The sequence below is a fragment of the Capra hircus genome, chromosome 6 (assembly GCF_001704415.2).
Source record: "Capra hircus breed San Clemente chromosome 6, ASM170441v1, whole genome shotgun sequence".
In the NCBI taxonomy this organism is placed as follows: domain Eukaryota; kingdom Metazoa; phylum Chordata; class Mammalia; order Artiodactyla; family Bovidae; genus Capra; species Capra hircus.
The window spans coordinates 60381673-60404845 of record NC_030813.1 but is presented as its reverse complement, the minus strand read 5'-3'; the positions used below and the strand labels follow the sequence as shown (position 1 = coordinate 60404845).

General features: G+C 44.1%; 1 protein-coding gene across 10 annotated transcripts in view; it reads left to right on the top strand.

The window, feature by feature from the left end:
* The window catches only part of APBB2 (amyloid beta precursor protein binding family B member 2), a 379350-nt gene that overhangs the window by 260353 nt on the left and 95824 nt on the right, over positions 1-23173 (top strand). For 7 of the 10 annotated variants that reach the window (XM_018049390.1, XM_018049388.1, XM_018049391.1 and 4 more), the window contains 3 exons: positions 7373-7435; positions 7819-7904; positions 7999-8059. In XM_018049390.1, the coding sequence (XP_017904879.1) occupies positions 7373-7435; positions 7819-7904; positions 7999-8059 (210 nt within the window). The remainder of the gene's footprint in view (positions 1-7372; positions 7436-7818; positions 7905-7998; positions 8060-23173) is intronic. The other 3 variants (XM_018049395.1, XM_018049394.1, XM_018049396.1) reach the window with 1 other exon arrangement.

The window sequence follows — 23173 nt, the reverse complement described above, 5'->3', positions numbered from 1 at the left end:
AGTGACCAGCAGCCACACTGGGTCTAGAACTCAGGGTTCCCAAATCCTCCTGAATTCCAGGCCAGAGTTCTCCTCACTTGGCTTCCCTGGTTCTGAGATTTCAGCCCACCTGCTTTCTCTTTGTCCAGAGGTGAGATGATCAGACTGACTTTGAGATACTGCTTTCTCTTCAGTGAGCCTCTCATTCCGTATATGGAAGAAATGAAGTTTGTCTTGAAGCCCGCATCCTGAGGCTGAGGCGTGGGTGGGGTGAGGCCCAAGGGGAGCATCTCGGGGTTTGAGTGCCTCAGATTTTTTACCTCTCTGATTAACATGGAAGACTTTTGTTTTCATATTTTCTGCATAGAAGAGCACAGCACAGGTGGGCTGCTGACCCTGGGGAAGATGACCAGGTGGCAGTCCACGTTCGCATCCCTGAGCTTCCTGACATCCACTGTCACCTGCTCTGCCCCCGTCCTTGCCCGCTTCCCTCCCTTCCCTGTCACTGCCCAGCCCCCTTCCCAGCTCAAACTGTGTCCCAAGGCCTGCCTGCCCGCCCACCCAGTTCCTCTCCTGGAATTCAGTATTTCCATCACATCTCCACTGCTCAGCCTCCCAGCAGCTATTCATGACTTAATGTAGCTTTCAGGATATTTTCATAAATGTCACTTCATTTGTTCCCTTCAAGACTCTTCATGTGGCAGAGAAGACGGCTATTCTGTTTCCCACTTAAGAGGTAACTAGGGCTCAATGAGCTGAGTAACCAGGTCAGGGTGGGCAGATGCCCAGTTCTCAATTCCAGATCCCGTGATCTGCCCCAGCACTGGGTGAATTTCCACCTTGAAGTTGGTTCTGTTCCACTCGTCTATTGCCATCATGTTGGATTAAGTCTTATCCCTCCAAGATACATGTTAACAGATGTGTAGCTTTTTGACATTTCAGAGACAGGCTCATACCCAGCACTTTAATAGACCAGTGGGATGGATGTTCTTCAGATCAACCTTTTGGTTGTTTGCTCCATACACATTTTTCCCTGTGCATAAGGCCATCCACAGAGTCAAAAAACCAAGCAGATAGAAAAGGCAGTACATTGAAATCCTAGGGGCAGAGGGATAAGCAGGTAGTAGAGAAGAGAGGTTGGGGAAGACCCAGCCTTCCATGTTCCCAGGTCCTGCAGGTGCTGACAAGGATATTAAAGCAGAGGCGCTAAGGGAGGTCGAGTATTTACAGCGCCAGCTTCACAGCTTATCTCCTTACTCCTCATAAAACCCTATGCATCTGTACGGTAGTTGTCGTTCCCTTTTTATATTTGACAACCCACATGGAGAGGCAAGGGAGCTTACCCAGAAGCACACACCTACTCCCTGGTGGAGTCAAGCCTGAGTGGAGGGGTGCTGGCCCCTGCCCTCACCCCAGGCTTCACTCTGTTTATCAGGGGCTTTGGAGAGCCTTGGATGTCTTCATCTCACTCCAGGGGAGGGTGGTGACATATGCAGAGCCTTCTAGAAAATGACTTCTTCTCATAACATTGTTTTGTTGTTCAGTTGCTAAGTCGTGTCTGACTCTTTGCGACCCCATGAACTGCAGCATGCTAGGCATCCTTGTCCTTCACTATCTCCTGGAGTTGGCTCAAACTCATGTTCATTGAGTCGGTGATGCCACCCAACCATCTCATCCTCTGTCATCCACTTCTGCTCCTGCCTTATGTCTTTCCCAACATCAGGGTCTTTTCCAGTGAGTCAGCTCTTCACATCAGGTGGCCAAAGTGTTAGAGCTTCAGTTTCAGCATCAGTCCTTCCAGTGAATATTCAGGGTTGATTTCCTTTAGGATTGACTGGTTTGATTGCCTTGCTGTGTGAGGGACTCTCAAGAGCCTTCTCCAACACCGCAGTTCAAAAGCATCAGTTCTTTGGTACTCAGCCGCAGGTGCTAATAACAGTTAAGAAAAAATGATTATTTCTTTAATGCCATTTCTTTGATCCCTAAATAGAATCTATTTTGATTAATTTGGAAACATGAGAGAAAGCAAAATGTTAAGGGCGAGAAGAAACTTGTAATATGTCGTGTTAGAAACGCATATTTTTATACAGCTTTTTCCTGAGCTGGCTTTAAAAAAAAAGTAAGTGCCAAATCTGTTGACTAAGCTTCACAAAAGTCTAGGACTGAAGGCTTCCTTACAGTTTGAAAATTGTACATTTCACATTCCAAAGTTCACCAGGGAAGTGTTAAGCGCAACGCATAGTGTTTTCCTCTGCAGACGCCAGCAGTATTTTTGCAAGTTTATAAACTGGGCGGGAAGCACTTGCCACTGAAATTTGGCCCAGCGACGGTCTCCCCCTAATCCATCAGTTTGTTCCAAATTACTTAGATGTTGCGTCTTAGAGAGAAGAGGGAGCTCCATAAAATATTTTAATGAGTAACTAACTGTTGGCCCATGAGCAAGTCTTACTTAGAATCTTCCCAGATGAAGGAGTTTCCCAGTTCCTTAAGAATAAGGGCAAGGAGGAAAAAAGTGGCTCCAAAGCAAGGGGAGGTCTGGTTGATTCTCAGGACTGTGATCTCTTTGTGATCAGTTTACTCTGTTCTTGTTGCATCACTCCTGGAGTCTGGGAGTGGCCTGTGCAGCTAAGTCCCTAGGAGAACAATTTTCAAGCATTGCATTAGAACCTGAGGATTTTCACGTACGTTGAGAAATAAGACAGCAACATAAAGGGGCCAGTCTGTCATCATTTTCCTGACCTGCTCATGGAGTCTTACAATTTCAGAACTGGCAGGAACCTTTGAGAAGGGACTAGTGAATGCTACAGCAGTATTTCTCAGCCCACTGAACCAAGGATTGTGGCCAGGGTAACCTCTGGGGCTTGCAGAACATGCTGATTCCTTGTTCTTACTCTAGGCCACTGAGGTAGACTCTCTAAGGGTGAGGCCTGAGAGTCTGCCTTTATCCTATGCTTTTGCCCCACCCCCAGAAGGAGGGGTGCTTCCCTGGTGGCTCAGATGGTAAAGAATCTGCCTGGAATGCAGGAGACCCAGGTTCAATCCCTGAGTTGGGAAGATCCCCCGGAGAAGGGAACAGTTCCATTATTCTTGTCTGGAGAATTCCATGGACAGAGGAACCTGGCAGGCTATAGTCCGTTTCAAAGAGTTAGACACAACTGAACAACTTGCACTTTTCCAAAAAAGGAAAAAAAAAAACATACGCTTTCCAGGAAATTATATGCCGAGGGATTACAAAAGCCAGTCTTCTAGTGAATCTAGTCTGTTTTTATTTATGTGTCACTTCTGCTTAAATACTTTGGCCTCATCTTAGCATCTCCTGGGAATCATTGCTCTCATTTGCCTGCTTTCTGAACCCTTTGATCTTCATTGCACTGTGTCTGTTTGTAGTATTCTTACTTGAGGCATGTCAGCCTCCCTTTTTGGGGGATTGGGACCTGCCCCCCTCGTCATGCATCCTCAGCACTTGGCACAGTGCCTGGTATGTGGCAACGTTCATTAAATATTTGCTGAATGAAGGGATAAACTGGCTTCATAGCGGGAGGGAGCTCCTCGCTGACTTATTGTAGCCACAGAGCCGGCGCTAGAGCCTCAACTCTCCTGATTTTTCTCTAGTTTATAGTTTCTAAATTGTGCTGCTGCTCACACAGACTAATTTAATTCCACAAGCGTTTGTCAATCTGTTTTCTAGTTAGATTTTTTTAAAACTGTTTTGTATTATGTTTGCATGACAAACCATAACTGTTCTTTTGATAGTGTTGCATCCAACAAAACATAGAAAGCAGTTTTAAAAGAAGGAAAAAATAATCTCATGTACATGGATACAGTGCTCATTAACACTGTCTGGCTGATTCAGAATTCCAGATTCCAGGTGCTCTGCCATTTATGATCAAGGCCATGGCTCAAATCTTGACAGAAGAGGATTATGAAGCATAATTGATAATGCTCTGTAGTCCTTGGGCTCTCAAACCTTTTATTCGTACAAATGCCTTTCTTTATTTTCTCCATGGCAAGAATAGAGGACAGTGCTGTTCCCTGGGCAGCTTCGGGCAGCCAGCCCCTGGGCCAAGGGCTCACATTCTTGACCTCATGGTATCCACACTCCAGTGGGAAGTCTCTTTAGCCCTGTCTGATATGCAGGGCACTGAGTTCACAGAGCAGGTGAGGGCAGAGGCAGGGTTTGAACCCGAGCTTCCCAGACGGCTGTGTTGACTTCATAGCTTCCGAAGAGCATGCAGTGGTGATGTGATCATGGCTTCGTCAAGACCACTGTGGGATGTTCATGTGCTTCCCTGTCTGTCCAGCTGTCCGCGGGTTCAACCCTTCACTCTTGCTCTCCCGTTTGCATGTTGATACCACTTCATAGAGACTTCCGTAGCACCTCCAGGGACTTTCTCATCCCCTTGGACCCCATCCTCAGGAAAACTCTGTGGACATTGTCAAAGGATCAACTCTTAGCTTTCTTCCAGCAGAAGGACAGTGCATCAATTTTGTTTGATTTGAGGAACTGCTTTCTAAGATCCCAGAAGAGAAATCTAGAAGAAGAAAACTCTCTACTGTAGTTATACAATCAGATTCCCTTAAAGGGGTCATGAAGGGCACCATGCTGAAAGGTCATGAAGGGTCACAGCAGGTGCCATGCCCCAGGTGCTGGGTCAGTCCCCCAGAGCTAGGATTTTGGGGCTCAGACCTGAGCATGATCACCATAATCAGGATAAGGGCTGCTGCAGCCTGGCCAGGGTCACAGCAAGCACCAGGAGAGTGTGTGCCCACCATAATACTGACACCAGCATCTCTCTGCTGTGCAAGGCTTTTTAGCTGCATTGTCCCAGAGATGATCAAGTAGAGGTTGCTGCTCACAGACGATGGTCTCTGTTCTCCTTTTATCTCTGTCCTGTGTCTGTCTTTCCTAGGTTACTCCACCTGCCTTTTCCTCTTTTATTGTCTTTCTCTTTTCTTTCATCCCTCACTCCTATCACCCAAACTACAGACTTTCTGTAGAACCCAAGCATCTCTGTGGGTTTCTTTTTTCTTTAAATTACTAGCTAAAATGTTGTATTCTCTCTTAATTAAAAAAATAGATGAATAGACAATATCATTCTTAAAATTTAAGACAAGTTGTTTTTGTCCTTCATTGCCCTTGATTTTTAAAAAGAAAAATTATGATCACTTATGTGAAGGAGAACATTTCTCATTTTCAGTGTCAGTGAAAATTTTAAATTTAGGAGGGAAAAAAAGACTCTGGCTTTTTCATAGTAAATCACACTAGTTTCCATTTTTCTTTGCTTGAGTTCCATGCTAAAGGGTTTATTTAGGAATGCTTACATGTTATTTTAAGATTTTGCAAAATCACTGTATATCACCTTTGTTTATTTAAATCTATAAAATGTGATTGTTGGAAGTTTGCCCACTGACTCATGTCTCTGTAGCATGAGAGCTGAATTCATACAATCTTAGAAGCATAAACAACTTTTACTTTACAGGGACTCCTGCATCCAATGAGTAAATATGTATATACAAAAATTTAAACACACATGTACAGAGAAATGTTTGATTAAATGCCAGAGCCTTTTCTGAATACTTGTTTTTAAAAATGCTCTTATTTCACTCTCTATAATCCCAACACAGTGTCTTTTGAGTATGATTTCTGATTTCAGATTACTTTTGTCAGACACATGCCTTTTAAAAAAATTTCTTCATAAGAATGCAGTTAGGGAGAAGACAAAACCCCACACCAATTTTAGGGGGTTCACAGTACTCTTGCCTGGAAAATCCCATGGATGGAGGAGCCTGGTGGGCTGCAGTCCATGGGGTTGCTAAGAGTCTGACACGACTAAGCGACTTCACTTTCACTTTTCACTTTCATGCATTGGAGAAGGAAATGGCAACCCACTCCAGTATTCTTGCCTGGAGAATCCCAGGGATGGAGGAGCCTGGTGGGCTGCCATCTGTGGGGTTGCACAGAGTCAGACCCAGCTGAAGTGACTTAGCAGCAGCAGCAGGTCCTCCCAACTGACAAGTTGAAGATTTTCCTGTAATATTTTCTCCTTAGTGAAAACCGAATACTTTTTGGAGGATGGAGTGAGGAAAGAGGTGAGGGGCTGGACGACTTTCCTGTTCTGTGCTCGGTAAAAGAGATCATTTTAAAAAATAAATAGACCCAGTGGTCTAAGTTTGAAAAACTGCAGGTCAGCTGCCTAATCCAGAAAAGAAAGCAACAGTGACTCCAGCTGTGCAGTGATGATAGATCCAAATTTGCAATGATTTTGCCCTCAGAGAGGCCTTCAGAGCCAAATAAATGCATTTGTCAACACCTGGGATATTTGAACTCAGCCACTTCTGTTCTGAGTGGCTTTGAAAATTGTATTCATTGTGTGCCGAAGCTATGGGTCAACACTACCATCTCATTTTCAAAGAACTTTAGTTGAAAAGTTACTTGGTGGAAGAGTTCCTCCTGTTGACTTATTTAAGAAAAGAGATCTGCCTGACAGATCAGTGGAACAAGTTCGTGAGAGTATACCTGGGTGTCTCATTAGTATCGTTTAATTCCCCAAACGTCACATAAAAAATATTTGAATATTCAGTTAATGAAGTAGAAAGAAAAAAGATGGTCCCATGTTATCAGAGGTGAATGAAGGAAGGAGTCATTTAGATTCTAGGTCTATTGTAAGAGGTTTGCCAGCAAGGCAAGGCTTCACGCTTTGTCCTATAACTATGTTTAGGAAAGCATTTTGTGACTGAATATTAATTTGTGAAGGGGCTTGGGTGGCAAGGAAGTAGAGCTTTGTATGAATGAGGGGAATTTACATTAGATTGTCTAGACTTTTTTATTAGATTAAATCTCAGCAAGATGAGGTCAGGCAGGGTGCCTTACCGTCCTTTATTATTGTTTTTTCCTTAAGTGGAGATAATTTGGCCCCTAGTTTAGTTATGCCCCTAGCTATGGACACTCCCCAGTTTTCAACCAGCTCATTGACCAGCCTATGAACTCAAGAAAACAGTTCTTTTGGTTAATAGGAGAGAAAAAATTCTTATGGAATTAGGTATGCTAGGCCTTTAATACTTCGATGCATATTGTGTGCTTTTAAGACCACATGTAGATAATAACTTCCCTGTCTGGTAATAACATTCAGCCATTTGTCTTGGTAAGTAATTAAAGCGCCCTCCTGCCCTCCTACCCTGGGCCTCTAGTGACGATGTGGATCTAGGGAGAGCAAGCTACGTGTTGCTGTTAGAGTGAATTTGTTCCCTAACCCATCCCGTGAATATCAATGCTAACAACAGTGTCTTGTGTGTGTGTTTTCTTTTCTTTTCTTTCCTTTTCTACCCTTTTATTATTTTGTTTTTTTTTTTTAAATCAATGTGCTTTTTCCTATGTGAATAATTCTATGTCTAGAAACAGCCATGGAGTGATTTTGCTGTTCTGAATGGGGGAAAGATTAATAGTGACATTTGGAAGGCAAGTATATTGTCAGATTTTAGCTCATTCAATATTTTGTCCTTTTTGCATGGCTGTGGCTACATCTTCTTTGTGAAAATCATGCATTCTGCAGGGACGGACTGAGGGGCTTCTGGCTCAGGCGGTGGGGCTCACACATGTCGCTTTTTTTGATGTCTCCCATTGTGAATGACTTCAGACTGGTTGCCCCAGGTTCCTGTTGTCTTGTAAGAACCAGCATTTGCACTGAGCCAGTATCAGCAGCCCATGCATGCCTTTTTTTCTGCCTGAGCTCACGTACACTCTGTGCCTCGTGCTGGGAGGATTTCTCTCCCCTCTAATATCTGAGGCCGTGTACTGGGCCTTCTGCCTTTCTGCATTAACAGGGATCTCATTTCCTCTAGGACTTGCACGCGGCCACAGTCAACCCGGACCCCAGTTTAAAAGAGTTTGAAGGAGCCACCCTGCGCTATGCATCCTTGAAACTCAGGTAGGGCATTGGACTTACCTGCCAGAAGGTGTGGCTTTGTGCAGCTGGAGATTGCAATAGAATCCTAAGTCCCATTTTCTGTTTTTCTTTCTAGAAATGTTCCACATGCTGATGATGATGATTCTTGTAGTATCAACAGTGACCCAGAAGCTAAGGTTTGTAAGAAATGTGCTTTCAGTGACCAAGTTATATTCTTGCATCAGAATAATGACTTGGGATAATGGCCCAGGTTTTATAAACTATTAACCCAGAGCCACTTAATAAGCAATTATCCCTGAGTCCTCTCTCATTCCTAATCTCCCTAACACTTAAAGTAAATCCTTTCAGCCAAGTTAGGTTTGGGAGGATTTCTGTAATCATCACAACTCTGCTTGTATCTCACTCCATCAGTTCTTTGTGCAACACGATAAAATTATTGTTTGAACAGGTGGGCTTCAGAAGCCTTTGAAGATAAGCCAGGCTCTACCCTGTAATGCAGTGGAAGGGGAGTTGAACAGGTGCTCTGGACCCCTCACGCCCATCTCCTCCAGGGCAGCTCATACATGTGCACAGTGAAAGTTCCTTGCCATCCCTGTGGTAAACACTGGCCTGTTTTATGGTGGAAAGTGAGAGTGAACTTTTGCTCTGGATTTCTGGTGCTGGGTATGAGCTGTTACAGTTGTACATTGATCCCTAAGAATCAGGGCCCTGCGTTTCTCTGTGCAGTTGCTCACTTGATGTTCTAAAAGCTTTTATCTTTGCCTTTGTGTTCTCTAAGCAAAGTCCAGTGAGGCGGTGGAGAGTGCACTGGGGGGCTTGGAGCCTTGGCTTATGCACAGTCTTGCCACCTCCCTACCTCTGCTTCTCGGCTCCCTGTGCCCCTTTTCTTGGCACCTCAGGCTCTGCCCACCTCCCTATCCCTGCCCCTGCCCACCGCTTGCTGTTGCCTTCAAGCCCGGTATGGGGCTGGGTGTGAGCCTGGGGAGGGTTGTGTTAGGCACACAGTCTCCATGATGTCTTAGGAAGGAGCAAAGTAGTGACCTGCCCAGCCCGGGCAGACAGCATAGCGGTGTGTTCAGTGGGTGACACAGTGGGGCCCCGCCCACTCCCAGTTCAGGTACCTCGCATCCCCTGACACAGGTGCTGTAATAGAATGGAGGGTCGTCTGTTTACTGTGAGCTAGGGTGGTGGGTCCATGGGAAAGGGGATTCCTGGCTCAGTTTCCCCACTCTTGGCCAGGGCGTGGTACATCATCCCAGCAGCTGATGGTCTGTGGGGATGAGTGGCCTGTGGTGGTCTGCACTCACCCTGTAAGTATCCCCATCCTCAAGAGAGCACAGCACTGAATACCTGTAAAAAAACACCATTAGGAATCTAGAGAAAGAATGCAGAAGAAAGGAAAAAGCTTCATGTCAATACTTTTTTATAGCTTTTTTCCCACTGCTTTTTAAACACATTTTCATTTGCATCTTATGTAGCAGGACCTAGATATTCTTCTGAATCCCAAAGCAGATCTATGTCTATGCATAAAACAGCAAATAGGTTCCTGTAGCAGTAGTTAAGTGGGGAACACCAACCAGGTTCAAAACCTTAGCTCCTAGGCTGAAAGCTGCCATATTGCCATTGGTTCTGTAAGAATCCCAGGGCTTGCAGTTGAAATCTCCGTTGCTCTTAATTTGCTGAGCTTCGTTCTAAGCACATACTGGTTGGATGATGGCTGCTCCAGAGCCAGCGGTGTTCTGAACAAGTTCTTGATCTGCTGCTGACACCCTGACCTTTAAAGATAAATTGTATGGTGAGAAAGGGAAGGAACGCAGTAAGGCAAGAAGGCAGGCTGTGAATAATTTGCTTTTCTACCAGGTGTTTTACAAGGGCTGTCAGCAAAGGCTGGAGGAAGAAAGGTGAGCAGCAGCATTATTTTGCTTTACCCAGAAGGGCTGGGCCAGTGATGTCTGTAAAGCTGAGTGTGAAACTGACGAGAGTAGACCAGGAGGGTGATGCACAGAATGCAGATCAAATTAGTAACAGGAATAGGAGGCCTGGTTGAGCTGTTACCTAAGATGACACTTTCTCTTTTTTCCTCCCAGTTTATTGCTTACTGAATTCTTGACCTTCCCCTGTTCTGTTGCCAGCATGTCTCTTCCAGCACCTATTAGGAATTTATGTGAATAAGGAGGCTCAGCTTTCTCATAAGTAACTGAAGTTGTACTTAGTTCAAAACAAAAAGTGTATGTGTTGTATTATTTATTTTATATCCTTCTTTGTTCCATAAAAGATCTGAGAAGACTTATAAGAACACTTAGAAGCCACAGAAAACATAATGGATAATCAGTGCATCTGTCTGTCCTGGGACAGTAGATGGAGTTAGGACAGATCAGACTGGGGAGAAGGAAAAAGCGTGGTTTTTCAGCATATAGGACTTGGCAGTTATGAGCATTGACCTTTGGGTTCATCTTTGTGCTTCCTGGTGATTATTTACATTGAGGATTCTTACAGTAAATGGTATGCATTCCTGTAAGGGCATCTCAGAATCCTGTAAGAACTTCTGCAAACAATGTATGCTTCTAACTCCCCCACCCCTCCCCTAGGTTTAGGGGACCTAGATTCTGAAGGTCTCGCTGCTATAGAAAGTCACTGGCACTCTTGGGGACCCCAAGCCTGTTGTGGGGAGAGAAGCGTTTCAGGTTCCTGCCCTCTGTGCCTGCACTGTGCCTGAGGTAGAAGCATCTCAGGTCCTGATGGAATGCAATGGTTTTTCCAGGGCTCTATTATAAAATAATTGTAATAATGAATATTTATTGAGTACTAATTTTTTGCCAGACATAATCCTAAAGACTTCATTGCTGTTAACTCTCATCCTCACAAAAATTTAAGGGATTCAGTAGCCCAGCTACGTGAACCATGAACTTCCAGATGTTCAAGCTGGTTTTAGAAAAGGCAGAGGAACCAGAGATCAAATTGCCAACATCCACTGGATCGTGGAAAAAGCAAGAGAGTTCCAGAAAAACTGGAACTATTTCTGCTTTATTGACTACTCCAAAGCCTTTGACTGTGTGGATCACAATAAACTGTGGAAAATTCTGAAAGAGATGGGAATACCAGACCACCTGACCTGCCTCTTGAGAAACCTATATGCAGGTCAGGAAGCAACAGTTAGAACTGGACATGGAACAACAGACTGGTTCCAAATAGGAAAAGGAGTATGTCAAGGCAGTATATTGTCACCCTGCTTATTTAACTTCTATGCAGAGGACATCATGAGAAATGCTGGACTGGGAGAAGCACAAGCTGGAATCACGATTGCTGGGAGGAATATCAATCACCTCAGATATGCAGATGACACCACCCTTATGGCAGAAAGTGAAGAGGAACTAAAAAGCCTCTTGATGAAAGTGAAGAGGAGAGTGAAAAAGTTGGCTTAAAGCTCAACATTCAGAAAATGAAGATCATGGCATCTGGTCCCATCACTTCATGGCAAATAGATGGGGAAACAGTGGAAACAGTGTCAGACTTTATTTTTTTGGGCTCCGAAATCACTGCAGATGTTGACTGCAGCCATGAAATTAAAAGACACTTACTTCTTGGAAGGAAAGTTATGACCAACCTAGATAGCATATTCAAAAGCAGAGACATTACTTTGCCAACAAAGGTCCGTCTAGTCAAGGCTATGGTTTTTCCAGTGGTCACGTATGGATATGAGAGTTGGACTGTGAAGAACGCTGAGCACCAAAGAATTGATGCTTTTGAGCTGTGGTGTTGGAGAAGACTCTTGAGAGTCCCTTGGACTGCAAGGAGACCCAACAAGTCCATTCTGAAGGAGGTCAGTCCTGGGTATTCTTTGGAAGGAATGATGCTGAAGCTGAAACTCTAGTACTTTGGCCACCTCATGCGAAGAGTTGACTCATTGGAGAAGACTCTGATGCTGGGAGGGATTGAGGGCAGGAGGAGAAGGGGGCGACAGAGGATGAGATGGCTGTATGGCATCACTGACTCGATGGACGTGAGTCTGAGTGAACTCTGGGAGCTGGTGATGGACAGGGAGGCCTGTTGTGCTGCGATTCATGGGGTCGCAAAGAGTCGGACACAACTGAGTGACTGAACTGAACTGAGTTTCATTATTGCAGATATGGAAACTGAAGCATAGGAAGTTAAGCAACTAGTTAAATAGCAGAGTCAGGATTTGGCTCCAGAGCTCATGCTCACTAGATTGCCCCCAAAAAAGTCTCAATTGGAGCTTCACTTAGGGGCCACCATCAATTAATGTGATATACTCCAAATATATATATATGTATATTTGGAGTATGTATATAGATACACACACACACTTATATACACAGAGAGAGAGGGAGAGAGAACTTGAATTTTGCTCATTGGAAGAGAGGGAGAGAGAAATTTGAATTTTGCTCATTGAAAGCAAATGGCAAACCCATTTCAAGTAAACTGGTGGAGAATTATGACAGTTTGGACCAGCTTTCTGGTCTGACTTGAGTCAGAGGTGAAGTCTAGAAGTGAAATGGATGGGCCACAGGTTTTTTCAGACCATCCCTCAGTGGTGTCATTTCAACCAGCATTTGATAAAAGTTGGGCCAAAACAGGAGGAAGGATGGGGTCAGGGGGGCAGTGGTGGCTAGAGGGGCTCATCGAGTGGCTGGCAGTTGGCAGAGCCACACACTTTGGATGCCCCACGCACATGGAGCCCCTTTGGGGAAATTGAGTCTCGCTGTGCTTCTCTGGATGCAGGGTCTCGCCACCCTGCGACGGAAGTGGGCCGGGGGAGACCCTGCAGGGAAGGCTCAGATAATCCTTCAGTGCTGTTTCCAGCAACAGTAAATGAAATTATTTTTTACAAATTGGGAATAAGTCCGTTGGTTTAGAACTGACATTGATGAGGCCACTTTGGAGGGGTTCTCCATCGCCACTACCCCCTGGCCTGTCCCATCTGCCTCTTGGTTTCTCCTTGCCTGTTTATGCTGCTGGGGCACCTAAGCAGGCAGAAGTGGCAAGATGTAGGTTCCCAGATGTTCAAGCTTTCCATAGATCTAAAGATATCTAAAGGGTATCTTTAGTTAACTCTTTCCATTCTTTTTAATTTGCCAACAACCCAGGAACTGAGTGCCCCATAAACAAGCAGAAGGTGTCCTTTCTTTAGGGACAAAAAAATATTTCATTTCATGTATGATGGAATTCTAAATACAGTCCCTGGAGAATAAATAGATTGTTAGAAAAAGTGTCTTCCTTACTCCCTCAATGAAACCTAGTTGCTGGAAAAATAAAAGTTGTTTTTAGGCCATCAGGATGTGAATATTTCAAAATTCCCTCTAGCCACTCTGAGTCTAAACATCCTCATAATCAGTTGCTCAGTGAAAATCTAAGTAGCAGCATAAATGATCTCTTCTCCCCACACTACCCCCCGCCTTCCCGCAAGAGCAAAGTATTTTTATAACTGACAGTGTTTTATGAGCCGACCTACTTTTTCATACAGTGAATGTGTTTTTTAGTTGATTGCCGTGTATGCATAAGTTTGTGTATAATTCTGAGCTCTTTAGCTTTTTCTTTTAAGATAATTATATATTTATACAAAAGTCACGAAGACTGAGTTCCCATATTACCTTCCACCTATCTTCCCATAATAACATCTTCATAATCATGGACAGTTATCCAAAGTAAGAAAATAATATTGACACCATATTACTAACTAAAATAGGCTTTGTTCATTCCCATTTTCCAGGGTTTCCCACCGATAGCCTTTTTTTGTTCTAGGACCTCATCCAGGATACTACATTGTGTGTACTGAACTCTTAAAAAATTGTTTTACCTGTTCCTTTCCACAGTTCTCAGATTTATTATTCTTAATTCTATTAATACTATTCTATTTAAATAATTGCACCATAATCTGTCTAGATACCCAGTAGTCATACAGTTCCCAGTACTACAGAGCAGAGCTGCAACTTCATAGGAATAGGTGGCTTTTTTTCCCTTTAGATCATTGCTTTGGTACAGATTGCTGAAGCCAGTATTACCAGGTCAAAGGCTATCGGCTTATGGCTTCTGTCAGTTGTTGCAAAATTGTTTTTCAGAAAGGCTGCAGCAGCATGTAATTCCATCTGTTAATACCCCAGAAGACACCTTTGTCCGCTGCCCACTGTTCTCCAGGCTTTGCCATTTTTATTTATTCACATTATTAGTTATATTGCATGTGAGCTACTACCTCCTACTTTAAATTTCCTCCTCTTAAGTTATCAACTAGGACATTTGTTTTGTCAGTTACAAAACCCTGCGTTTATTATGGAACTCCATGTTTCTGTCCTTTCTTGGCTGTTTTTTCCTCTTGCTTTTCTGTCCATTTTTAAAATGAAAACTTTGGTTTGGAATAATTTGAAATATACAGAAAAGTGGCAAAGATAGTACAGAGAGATCCTTTATTCCCGTCACCCAGCTTCCCTTTCTTTTACGTAACCGTAGTGCCCCTGTCAAACCTGAATAGTGGTACAAAACTATTAACTAAAATCTTTTCTGATTTTACCACTCCTTCTTCTAGGTCTGTCTTTGGTTTCAGGACAGCACAGGGTGTTTAATCTCTCTGCATTTTTAAATGCAAAACTTTGTTTGTAATCTAATTATTTTTTCTTTGTCTATTTTGTGTCACTTTTCCATGTGAAAATGCTGTTTTTAAACTTTGCATTTTATATTGGAGTATCATTGATTGACAGTGTTGCGTTAGTTTCACATATACAGCAAAGTGACTCAAGTTATACATATACATGTATCTATTCTTTTTCAGATTCTTTATGTGAAAATGTTTTTTAAATGTTTGTATATCAAAACATTTTGTAGATAATCGCCTTTCGTGCTTCATTTGTCAAGAAGGCAGTTTCTTTGTCGTGTTTGGGTGGCCAGGTTGCACTTATCAGTGTCCATGATTCTGCATCTGCCCCTGTGCTCATCCGAGTTTCATACCTTAAAATCCTAATTTAGCCCTTTAAAACTTTCCTTTTCTCATGGCATATGGCTTACTGCTGGCCAAATGCTTGATTAGAATGAGTAACACTAAGATACATCCAGTTATAATTAATCTGTTGAAAACTGAATGCTTTGAAAAATATGTGCTAATTCCTTAGAATTTCTTCCCTTTGTGTCACTATGCTGGACTTCTGTAAAGGAAGTGTTCTGCCATCTCGTGGACAGTATTGAAAATTACATCCATAGAGAAACTGGCATTTCATCTGGCTTGTAGCTTGTTCAGCCGCTCAGTCGTGTCCGACTCTTTGCGACCCCATGGACTGCAGCATGCCAAGCTTCCCTGTCCTTCACCATCTCCTGGAGCTTGCTCAAATTCATGTCCATTGAGTCAGTGATGCTTGTAGCTAGAAATGACATTAAAGATGGTCTGATGGGTCTCTTACAGGTGAAAAGGTAAGCTCCAGAAATTTTGAGTACATAACTTTACTAGGGTCACGCAATCAGTGGTGGAGATGTATTCGAAGGTGGTCTCCTGGGCCTTTGATCACCCCATCCCACTGTCTTCTCTGAGTGTATAATAAATCATTTTCAGGATATTTGTGAGGAGAAGTAACTAGATCTGCATTTAGAACACTGCTGTTTGGCATCCACAACAAAGGAACTGGGTAAGGAAGGTGGTATTGTCCCAAGCATTAAATTATCTGGGTTTCAGCTTCCTTGGCTGTAAAATGAATGTGTTCTTAAGTCACTTCTGGTTCTGAGGAATGAAGTCTGGTTCTGAGGTCTGACGTGGAATGAGCAGTCCTGATCTCTGGCATCTGGAGATGAAGTAGTTCCGTCTGCTCTGTCTCCAGGTCCAGAGGGAGCCTGGCTTGGAGGGTTGCAGGCAGGGCTGGCCCCTTTTCTGACCTCACTCTCCTCCTGCACCCTGTACTCTGTTGGACCCGAACATGCAGTTTTCCTGCTAATGCCAGGCACCATGGTTATTTCCTGTGTATTACAGATGAGAAATTGGTGCTTCAAGCAGGTTAAATAATTCTTTTATCACAGCTAGTAACCTGTGGAACTGGGACTCTAGGTTTGTTGCATTTGACTCCACAAAGCCTGAGTTGGTGTCTACCCACTCCCAGTGACCGTTTCCATCAGCTTTACGGTCACTGGCTGTGTGACATTTGGAATGGAGGTAGCAGGAATATTGGAGGTAAGGCAGGGTAGGGGGACCAGAGGGTCACTGCTTCAGGACAGACACCTCCCTTCCTTTCCACCGTCCCCCACACTCACGTGGTCCGGTCCTTTTCAATGCTTTCAAACTTTCCTGCCCACGTTGGCAAATTCAAATTCAGTTGTCCTGGGGCCAGACTGCAAGGTACTGCGATTCTGCTAAGCTCTAGCGTGCTGCTGATGCTGCTGGTCTGTACACAACGTGCTGTCAAGTAGCAACAGTAAAAAGTTTGAAATCTGGTCAACAAGGCTTTGTGTTCATGCATCCTCTACAGTCTTTGTATCCGGGCATCATGGCCACTTGCAGCCAGTTCTCAGTGTATCAGGGGTGTTTTTCCCAGGCATTGCTTTTTGTGAAAGCTTTGCTTGTCTCCTTCCTCTTTTGTTATACCCTGGCCCAGATGGAGACAAAGGGGGAAGAGATGATACAGATCAGTAGGTCTGGTAGAGACACTTTCAGAAATGAACGGTGAATGAACTTGAGATTGCAGTATTTGTATGTAAGCTTTATTTATCTGTGTCCTCCGTTGGTTCCTCTTAGAATAGATTTTCCCAAAGTAATTCTATTAGTGGCTACTGACTAGATTAGCACTAATAGATAAACAGGAAGGGTAGGGAGTATCTTTTCTCATTCAGGTTTATTTCTGGTCTTTGTAGCAAATTCGTTGTCATTACTTAGCATTTATATGGGATTTTTTATGTCTGCGTATAGTTCTTAGAATTGATTTTTGTTCACATGGCACTGGTTTTTTTCTTTCAGAAATCCTCATCTGTGTGAGAAGCTTGGGTTTGATTTCTGTTGTTGACTCATTGAGTCAAAAACATTTATTGAATCCTGAATGTTAAAGAAGTCATGTGTTATAATGGCCAAGAGCATGGACTCGGGACCCCAGCTGTTTGGGTTCAAAGCCAGACTCTGCTGGTTACTTAGCTGGGTAACGCTGGGCAAGGTACTTAGCCTCTCTGTGCCTCAGTTTCCTCATCTGGAGATTGGGAGTGATAATAGTGCCTACCCCACAAAGCTATGGCAAACATTAAGTGAACTGATACAAACATAAGATAACATGTCAGGTGGTTAGAACTATCTCAGTCATACTTTCTGCATTAGCCATTATGACTCAGTTCTTGCAAGGAGGAGTGGCTATGACCCCTGCCTTCAAGGGGCAGACAGCAAACAGGCAAATTCAGTGCTGAGCTCTGGTGCCATGAAAGGATGCTCTGCCAGGGACACCTACCCTGGCTGGGAGTAAGGATGGCTTTTCCAGAAGGAGATGAGGCCTAAACCAATGAGTATACTTGGATTGCAATGGGATTTGGTGGTTCTCTTCCCAGATTTATTGATTTATTTATGGCTGCACTGGGTCTTTGTTGCTGCGTGAGGGCTCTCTTAAGTTGCAGCAAGCAACTCTAGTTGTCCGTGAGCTTCTCCTTGCGACGGCTTCTCCTTCTGTTGACCCAGAGCATGGGCCTCAGCAGTTGTGGCATGCGAGCTCAGGAGACCAGGGATCGATCCCATGACCCTAGCATTGGCAGGTGGATTTTCTTAACCACTGGACCACTAGGGAAATCCTCCAAAATTTAAATGTAAATGCAGAAGATTAAAAAATAATTTCATGTGTAATTTTGTGTTGATTTTCAGCAAATGCTTCTAGGAACAGGTCTGTTAAAATGAGACCATCTGTATTTGTCCGGTACTGCAGATAACAATTGTTTCTGCTGTCTTTTCCTATGTACATGTCTAATAAACTACACCAAAACATGGTAGCTTAAGACAACTATTTTGCTCATGAAACAAATTTGGTGGATTCAGGAATTTGGGAAGGGCTCAGTGGTGCAGTTCCTTTTTAACCCACATGGGGGCATTTGGGAGCAGAGGAGGCTGGAGAATCCACTTCCAAGATGGCTTCTTCACTCAGGTGCCTGGTAGCTCAGTGTTCCGAGGCTGCTGTCTCTCTTCAGTGGCATCTCCATGGGGCTTGGAGGTCTCACAGAGTGGTGGTCTTTGGGTAGGTTCTCATGTGGTATCTGGCTTCCAAGGAGTAGGAAGCTGAAGCCACCAGGTGAGATGAGGCTGTTTCAGGAAACAGCCCCACATCACTTCCACCCTACTCAGCGGATCAGAGCAGTCACAGCCCAGACCTGGGAGTGGAAACACAGGCTCCACCTCTTCAGGGAGAATGTCAAGGTCACGCTGTTAAGAGCATGTGGGACGGGGGAGCTTTATCATTGACATCTTTGGGACATACAGTCTATGACAGATGTTGTTCTCACGTTTTAGTCATTCAGGGAAAATGCCCTCAGTGAAGGGCATGACTATCAACACAGCTGAATCAAGAAACCGAGGCACAGAGCCAAGGATGAACATACCAAGTCTCGGCCAAATGAAATGGCTTTCAGGTTGACATTCACAAAGAGAAAACAAGGACCATCTCATGAAGCCTTAGGAGAGGTGGACGGAGCACAGAGAGGCCAAGTCATCTGCCCAGGAGTGTATAGCTGGTCTGGGGAGAGCAGGACTCAAGCCAGGCTCCCGACTGTGGACCAGCATGATTTTCTGCTGAGCAGAGCAACACTCGCTGCCTCTTGGACACTGAGCCAGTGGCCTTCAGTACTCATTTTGTCTCCCAGCCCAGAGGACAGCTTTTGTGTTTCTGAGAATGTTTTCCTCCCTTTATTTGCCAACATGACCACGCATAATGCTGCGTTTCCAGCAGAACCACGGCTCCTTTTCCCTTATTAACTTCTGGTCACTTCGCTTGCCTGAATGAGCAGTCGAGGAATTGGCAGGCGTGTGAACCCTGGGTTTTGAAAGGCGCTGTTGAAACAAACTGCATTGTTATCCCACTGTTGGCAGCTGTGCCCTGCAGTGGGCAGGTGCCTGGAAGGCTAATTAAGGAGAGGCAGACTTCCTCCTTCTCCTGAAGGAAGGAGGCAAGTGAGGTGATGGGTGACCCCCAGCAGCAGTGGCAGAGGTGGGCGTCCTGGCCCCGTGAGATCCTGGACGAGAATTCTGGGTTGTGGGTGGTCGCAGAGCTGAACAGCCTCCAGCAGAAACAGCAGCAGCAGCACTGCCTTCATCCAGCGGGGCCTTCCAGGGAGAGCCAGCTGCTCAGGACCTAGGGGTCCTGAAGCTAGCAATCCAAGCAACACGTACTGGGCATTATCTTCTCAGGACTTAATTCTGGTGCCAGTATTGATGTAGTACTGCGGCCATTTCTTATTTATTTTCAGTTAATGAAATTGACAAAGAAACAATGGTTCCTCCTAGAGCACTATTAGAAAGATTCAGGCACTGAGGCGTTTTAACTAAGCCACACTGTTCTCTCACTCTTTTACCTCCTATTTAAAATCACATCAGAGTATGAAGCCACAAGAATCAAAGACTGAGATCTTTCTCTGTTCAGATTCTGGTGCTTTTAAGGAAATGGTTTTAATAGTCAGGCTTGTGTATTTTCAGTCTCTTAAATTGACACCAAGAGCGACAGCCCTCAAATTGTCTGCAACCAAGTAATCCATCCAGTCGTTCTGTATATGCGGTACTTAGTCAACAGCTGTGGTGTGCAAGATGATATAATCAATCAGATCAAGGAGGGGAGCCAAAGAAAATAATAGAGACGATGGTAGTCTCATTTAAGAATGACAGTTACGATCTTATTGAACTTGTTCAATAAGAAGGGAGAAATAATTTGCAGCTATACGTGGAATTTCAGTTGCTTTGTGTTGAAGGAGACATTTGAGATCAGTTTGCTAAGCATAATCCGTAAATAGTTTAAATTAACAGCTTTAAGTGTCCATCAGCAGATGGATGAAGAAGATGTAGTATATCTTTGCAGTGGAATATTATTCAGCTTGTCACTTGTGACAGTGTGAGTGGATCTTAAGGGTGTTATACCAAGAGAAAGACAAATACTGTATGATGTCTATTATATGTGGAATCTAGAAAAGCTGAACTCATAGAAACCGAGTAGCCCCTGATGGTTGCCAGGGGCGGGAGAATAGGGAAATGAGAGACGTTTAAGGGTACATACTTGGAACTGGGAGGCAAATAAATCCTGAAGCTCCAATATAGTGTAGTGATTATAGTCAACAATACAGTATTGAAAATGTCAAAGTTGCTAAGAGACTAGGTCTTGGTTGTTCCCACCAGAAAAGAGAAATGATAAAAATACGATGTGATAGAGGGGTTAATGAACACTACGGTGGTGATCTTACTGAAATATATTAACATATCAGCATGTTCTACCTTAAACTTACATAATGTTATATATCAATTATAGCTCAATTTTTGACTGTTTAAAATAATTCAATTTGACCTTAAGAAATCCTCAGACTGAAAATCAATTCAGTAAAACTGAACCAGCACATTCTTAACCCGCATCTCCAGCCAAACAATGCTACAGTTCAGCTCCTGTGTGCACAGGGCAGAAAGGTGTCCCTTCAGGTTCCTTTACAGTCGCTCATTCTCTCAGCAGACCTGCTGCTCAAGAAGGGGACACAGGTCCCCACCTGAGGCCCACTTTTCAGCTCCAGCCACATGCCCAATGGTCAGTTTGACCAGCATACTACCCCTGTCTCTAACAAAGCTGAAACGTTGGCCTATTATAAATGACACATGGACCCTAGAAGCCAGAATATATGATTTCTCAAAAAACCTTTCTGAGAGTTGTGATTTTATCAGAGCTGTGAGATCAAATGAGAGCGATAGCAACCTAGAGCTTATTTTATAGAAAATGTCAGTTTTCCCTCTTCACCTAATGCTATGAGGCAATGCCACTTAGTAAATAAAATACCTTATAAAGAAGACATCTCTCCTGCTTCCGCTATTCTAATACATGTCTGCCACGTTTTGGTTGAGATGTGGAAACAATGAAACGAATGGATACCCAACGTAGACCTTCATCGTTTGGCAACGGTAGAGGGTGGGTGGAGAAGGTAACTAACAGTTCTGGCTCCAGCCATGTGCTGGGCGCTTTACTTGCAGTAGGCCATCTGATTCTCGGAGCAACCCTGCAAAGGAGGGTGACATTGTTCCTCCCATCTTATGGATGAGCAAATTGAGATTCAGAGACCCCCAAGTCACTTTCCTAAAATGACAGATCTGTTCTGTGGATGAATTTGAACCTGATTGAAGCCAACTCTAAAGCCTGCGTTCTGATAATACCAGTGATGATTGCTGATGTTCATTGAACATTTAGTGTGTATCAGTTCAGTTCAGTCACTCAGTCCTGTCCTACTGTTTGCGACCCCATGGACTGCAGCACACCAGGCTTCTCTGTCGATCACCAACTCCCAGAGCTTGCTCAAATTCATGCTTAGTGTGTATGGGGTACACATATACCAAGGTGGTTTGGAGCTAAAGTCAGAAAAAGCTCGTTTCCTGTCTTTCAGGCTCATCTAGCACCTCTGTGAGAGGCAGTTGCGAACACCCGCATTCTGCTTCCAGCGCCTGCTTCCAGCAAGCCCTATGAGCTGTGTACTCTTATGTCTCCTATATTTAGTTGAAACTGAGGCACAGAATCCTGCCCACAGTTCCACAGCTGATAAATGGCAGAGCTGAGATGTGAACCCAGGCAGCCTGGCTTCAGAGACCAAGCTTTTCATTTCTGGGCTGTGCTTCCTCTCATGGAGGTGGGCCTTCCCATGGCCTTGCAAGCATGCCATTGGAAGATTGAGAGGAAAAAAATGATCTTGTGTGTGTGTCTGTGCGTGTGTGTTTCAGTGGATTGTTGAAGCAGCTGACTCCCAGGGAATGACCAAAGAGGAAAGAACAGCCAGAGCCTTTGTCCCTAATGCAGGACCATGTTCCAAGGGGAAAGGGTATGAAATAGGAGCGAGAATACCTGGGTTCTGGCCCCAATACTATTGTGTGACTTTGTTAACCTCTGTGGACATTACTTATCTCATATGTAAAATGGGATGGCACTAATGCCTAGTCTGGGAAACTCATAGTGTGAAGACCAAGTAAGATGTTATAGAAATGCTTTGATGTATATGACATGTGATTTTGGTCTTCCAAGAGTTTCTTTAGAAAATTCTGATGTAATGGTTCCCAGGAGACCAATCAGTCATGGTGAATTATTCTTTTTTGCTGCTGTGTAGGTCCCGTCAGCTAGAGGCAGTGTGGGGCTGAGCCCAGTCCCAAGCATGCCATCTTTAGGCCACCTTCCCTCTCTCTCTAATCCAACTGGTTTGGGAATCATTTTAGCAATTGGCATATTATAGCGTGGTGTAATAGCAACCCACTTCAGTACTCTTGCCTGGAGAACCCCATGGATGGAGGAGCCTGGTAGGCTGCAGTCCATGGGGTCACTAAGAGTTGGACACGACTGAGGGACTTCACTTTCACTTTTCACTTTCATGCATTGGAGAAGGAAATGGCAACCCACTCCAGTGTTCTTGCCTGGAGAATCCCAGGGACGGGGGAGCCTGGTGGGCTGCCGTCTATGGGGTCGCCCAGAGTCAGACACAACTGAAGCGATTTAGCAGCAGCAGCAGCTTGTCGTAGCTTAAGTGAAGCAGGATTACTTTCGTTTCTTCAGACTTTAGAAAATAAAACAAATAATGTCTGGTAACACACTGGTTATTAATGAAAATGCAGACAGTACCAGCTTATACAAGTTATATGAGGGATTTTTAAATCTCATTTTCAGAGAGGAGATAGTGACGATAGGAATAAAGAATTCCTCTGTGTCAATGGGGTTGAGTGTGTGGTGCCTCATTTAATAGATAGAACAAATCCTGAAACAGTTTTTTAACTGGTTGTTGTGTGTGTATGTGTGTGATTTCTCACTTTACACAGAGCATATTACTCTCCCCTTCTTCTGTATGTTAAGGCACATTTATGTAAATCCTGCATCAATTCAGAATCCCTCGGTGGTTCAACCCAGATGGCAGTGACTTGAGTTCAGTAATGAGAGTCTTCCCTTCCCAATGCCCAGGGAGAAGCCAAATCTGAGGTTGATCTCAGACCTCTGAGTTCTGGTTGAAAAGCTTTGGGCTTCAGCCACCAGGAGCTTTAGATTAGCTTTAAAACAAAGCAGAAACAAAAATTCCAAGGTTCTCTGTATTATTGACATCAGAGTTGCCCTCCTTTTACAGGAAACTCTAGA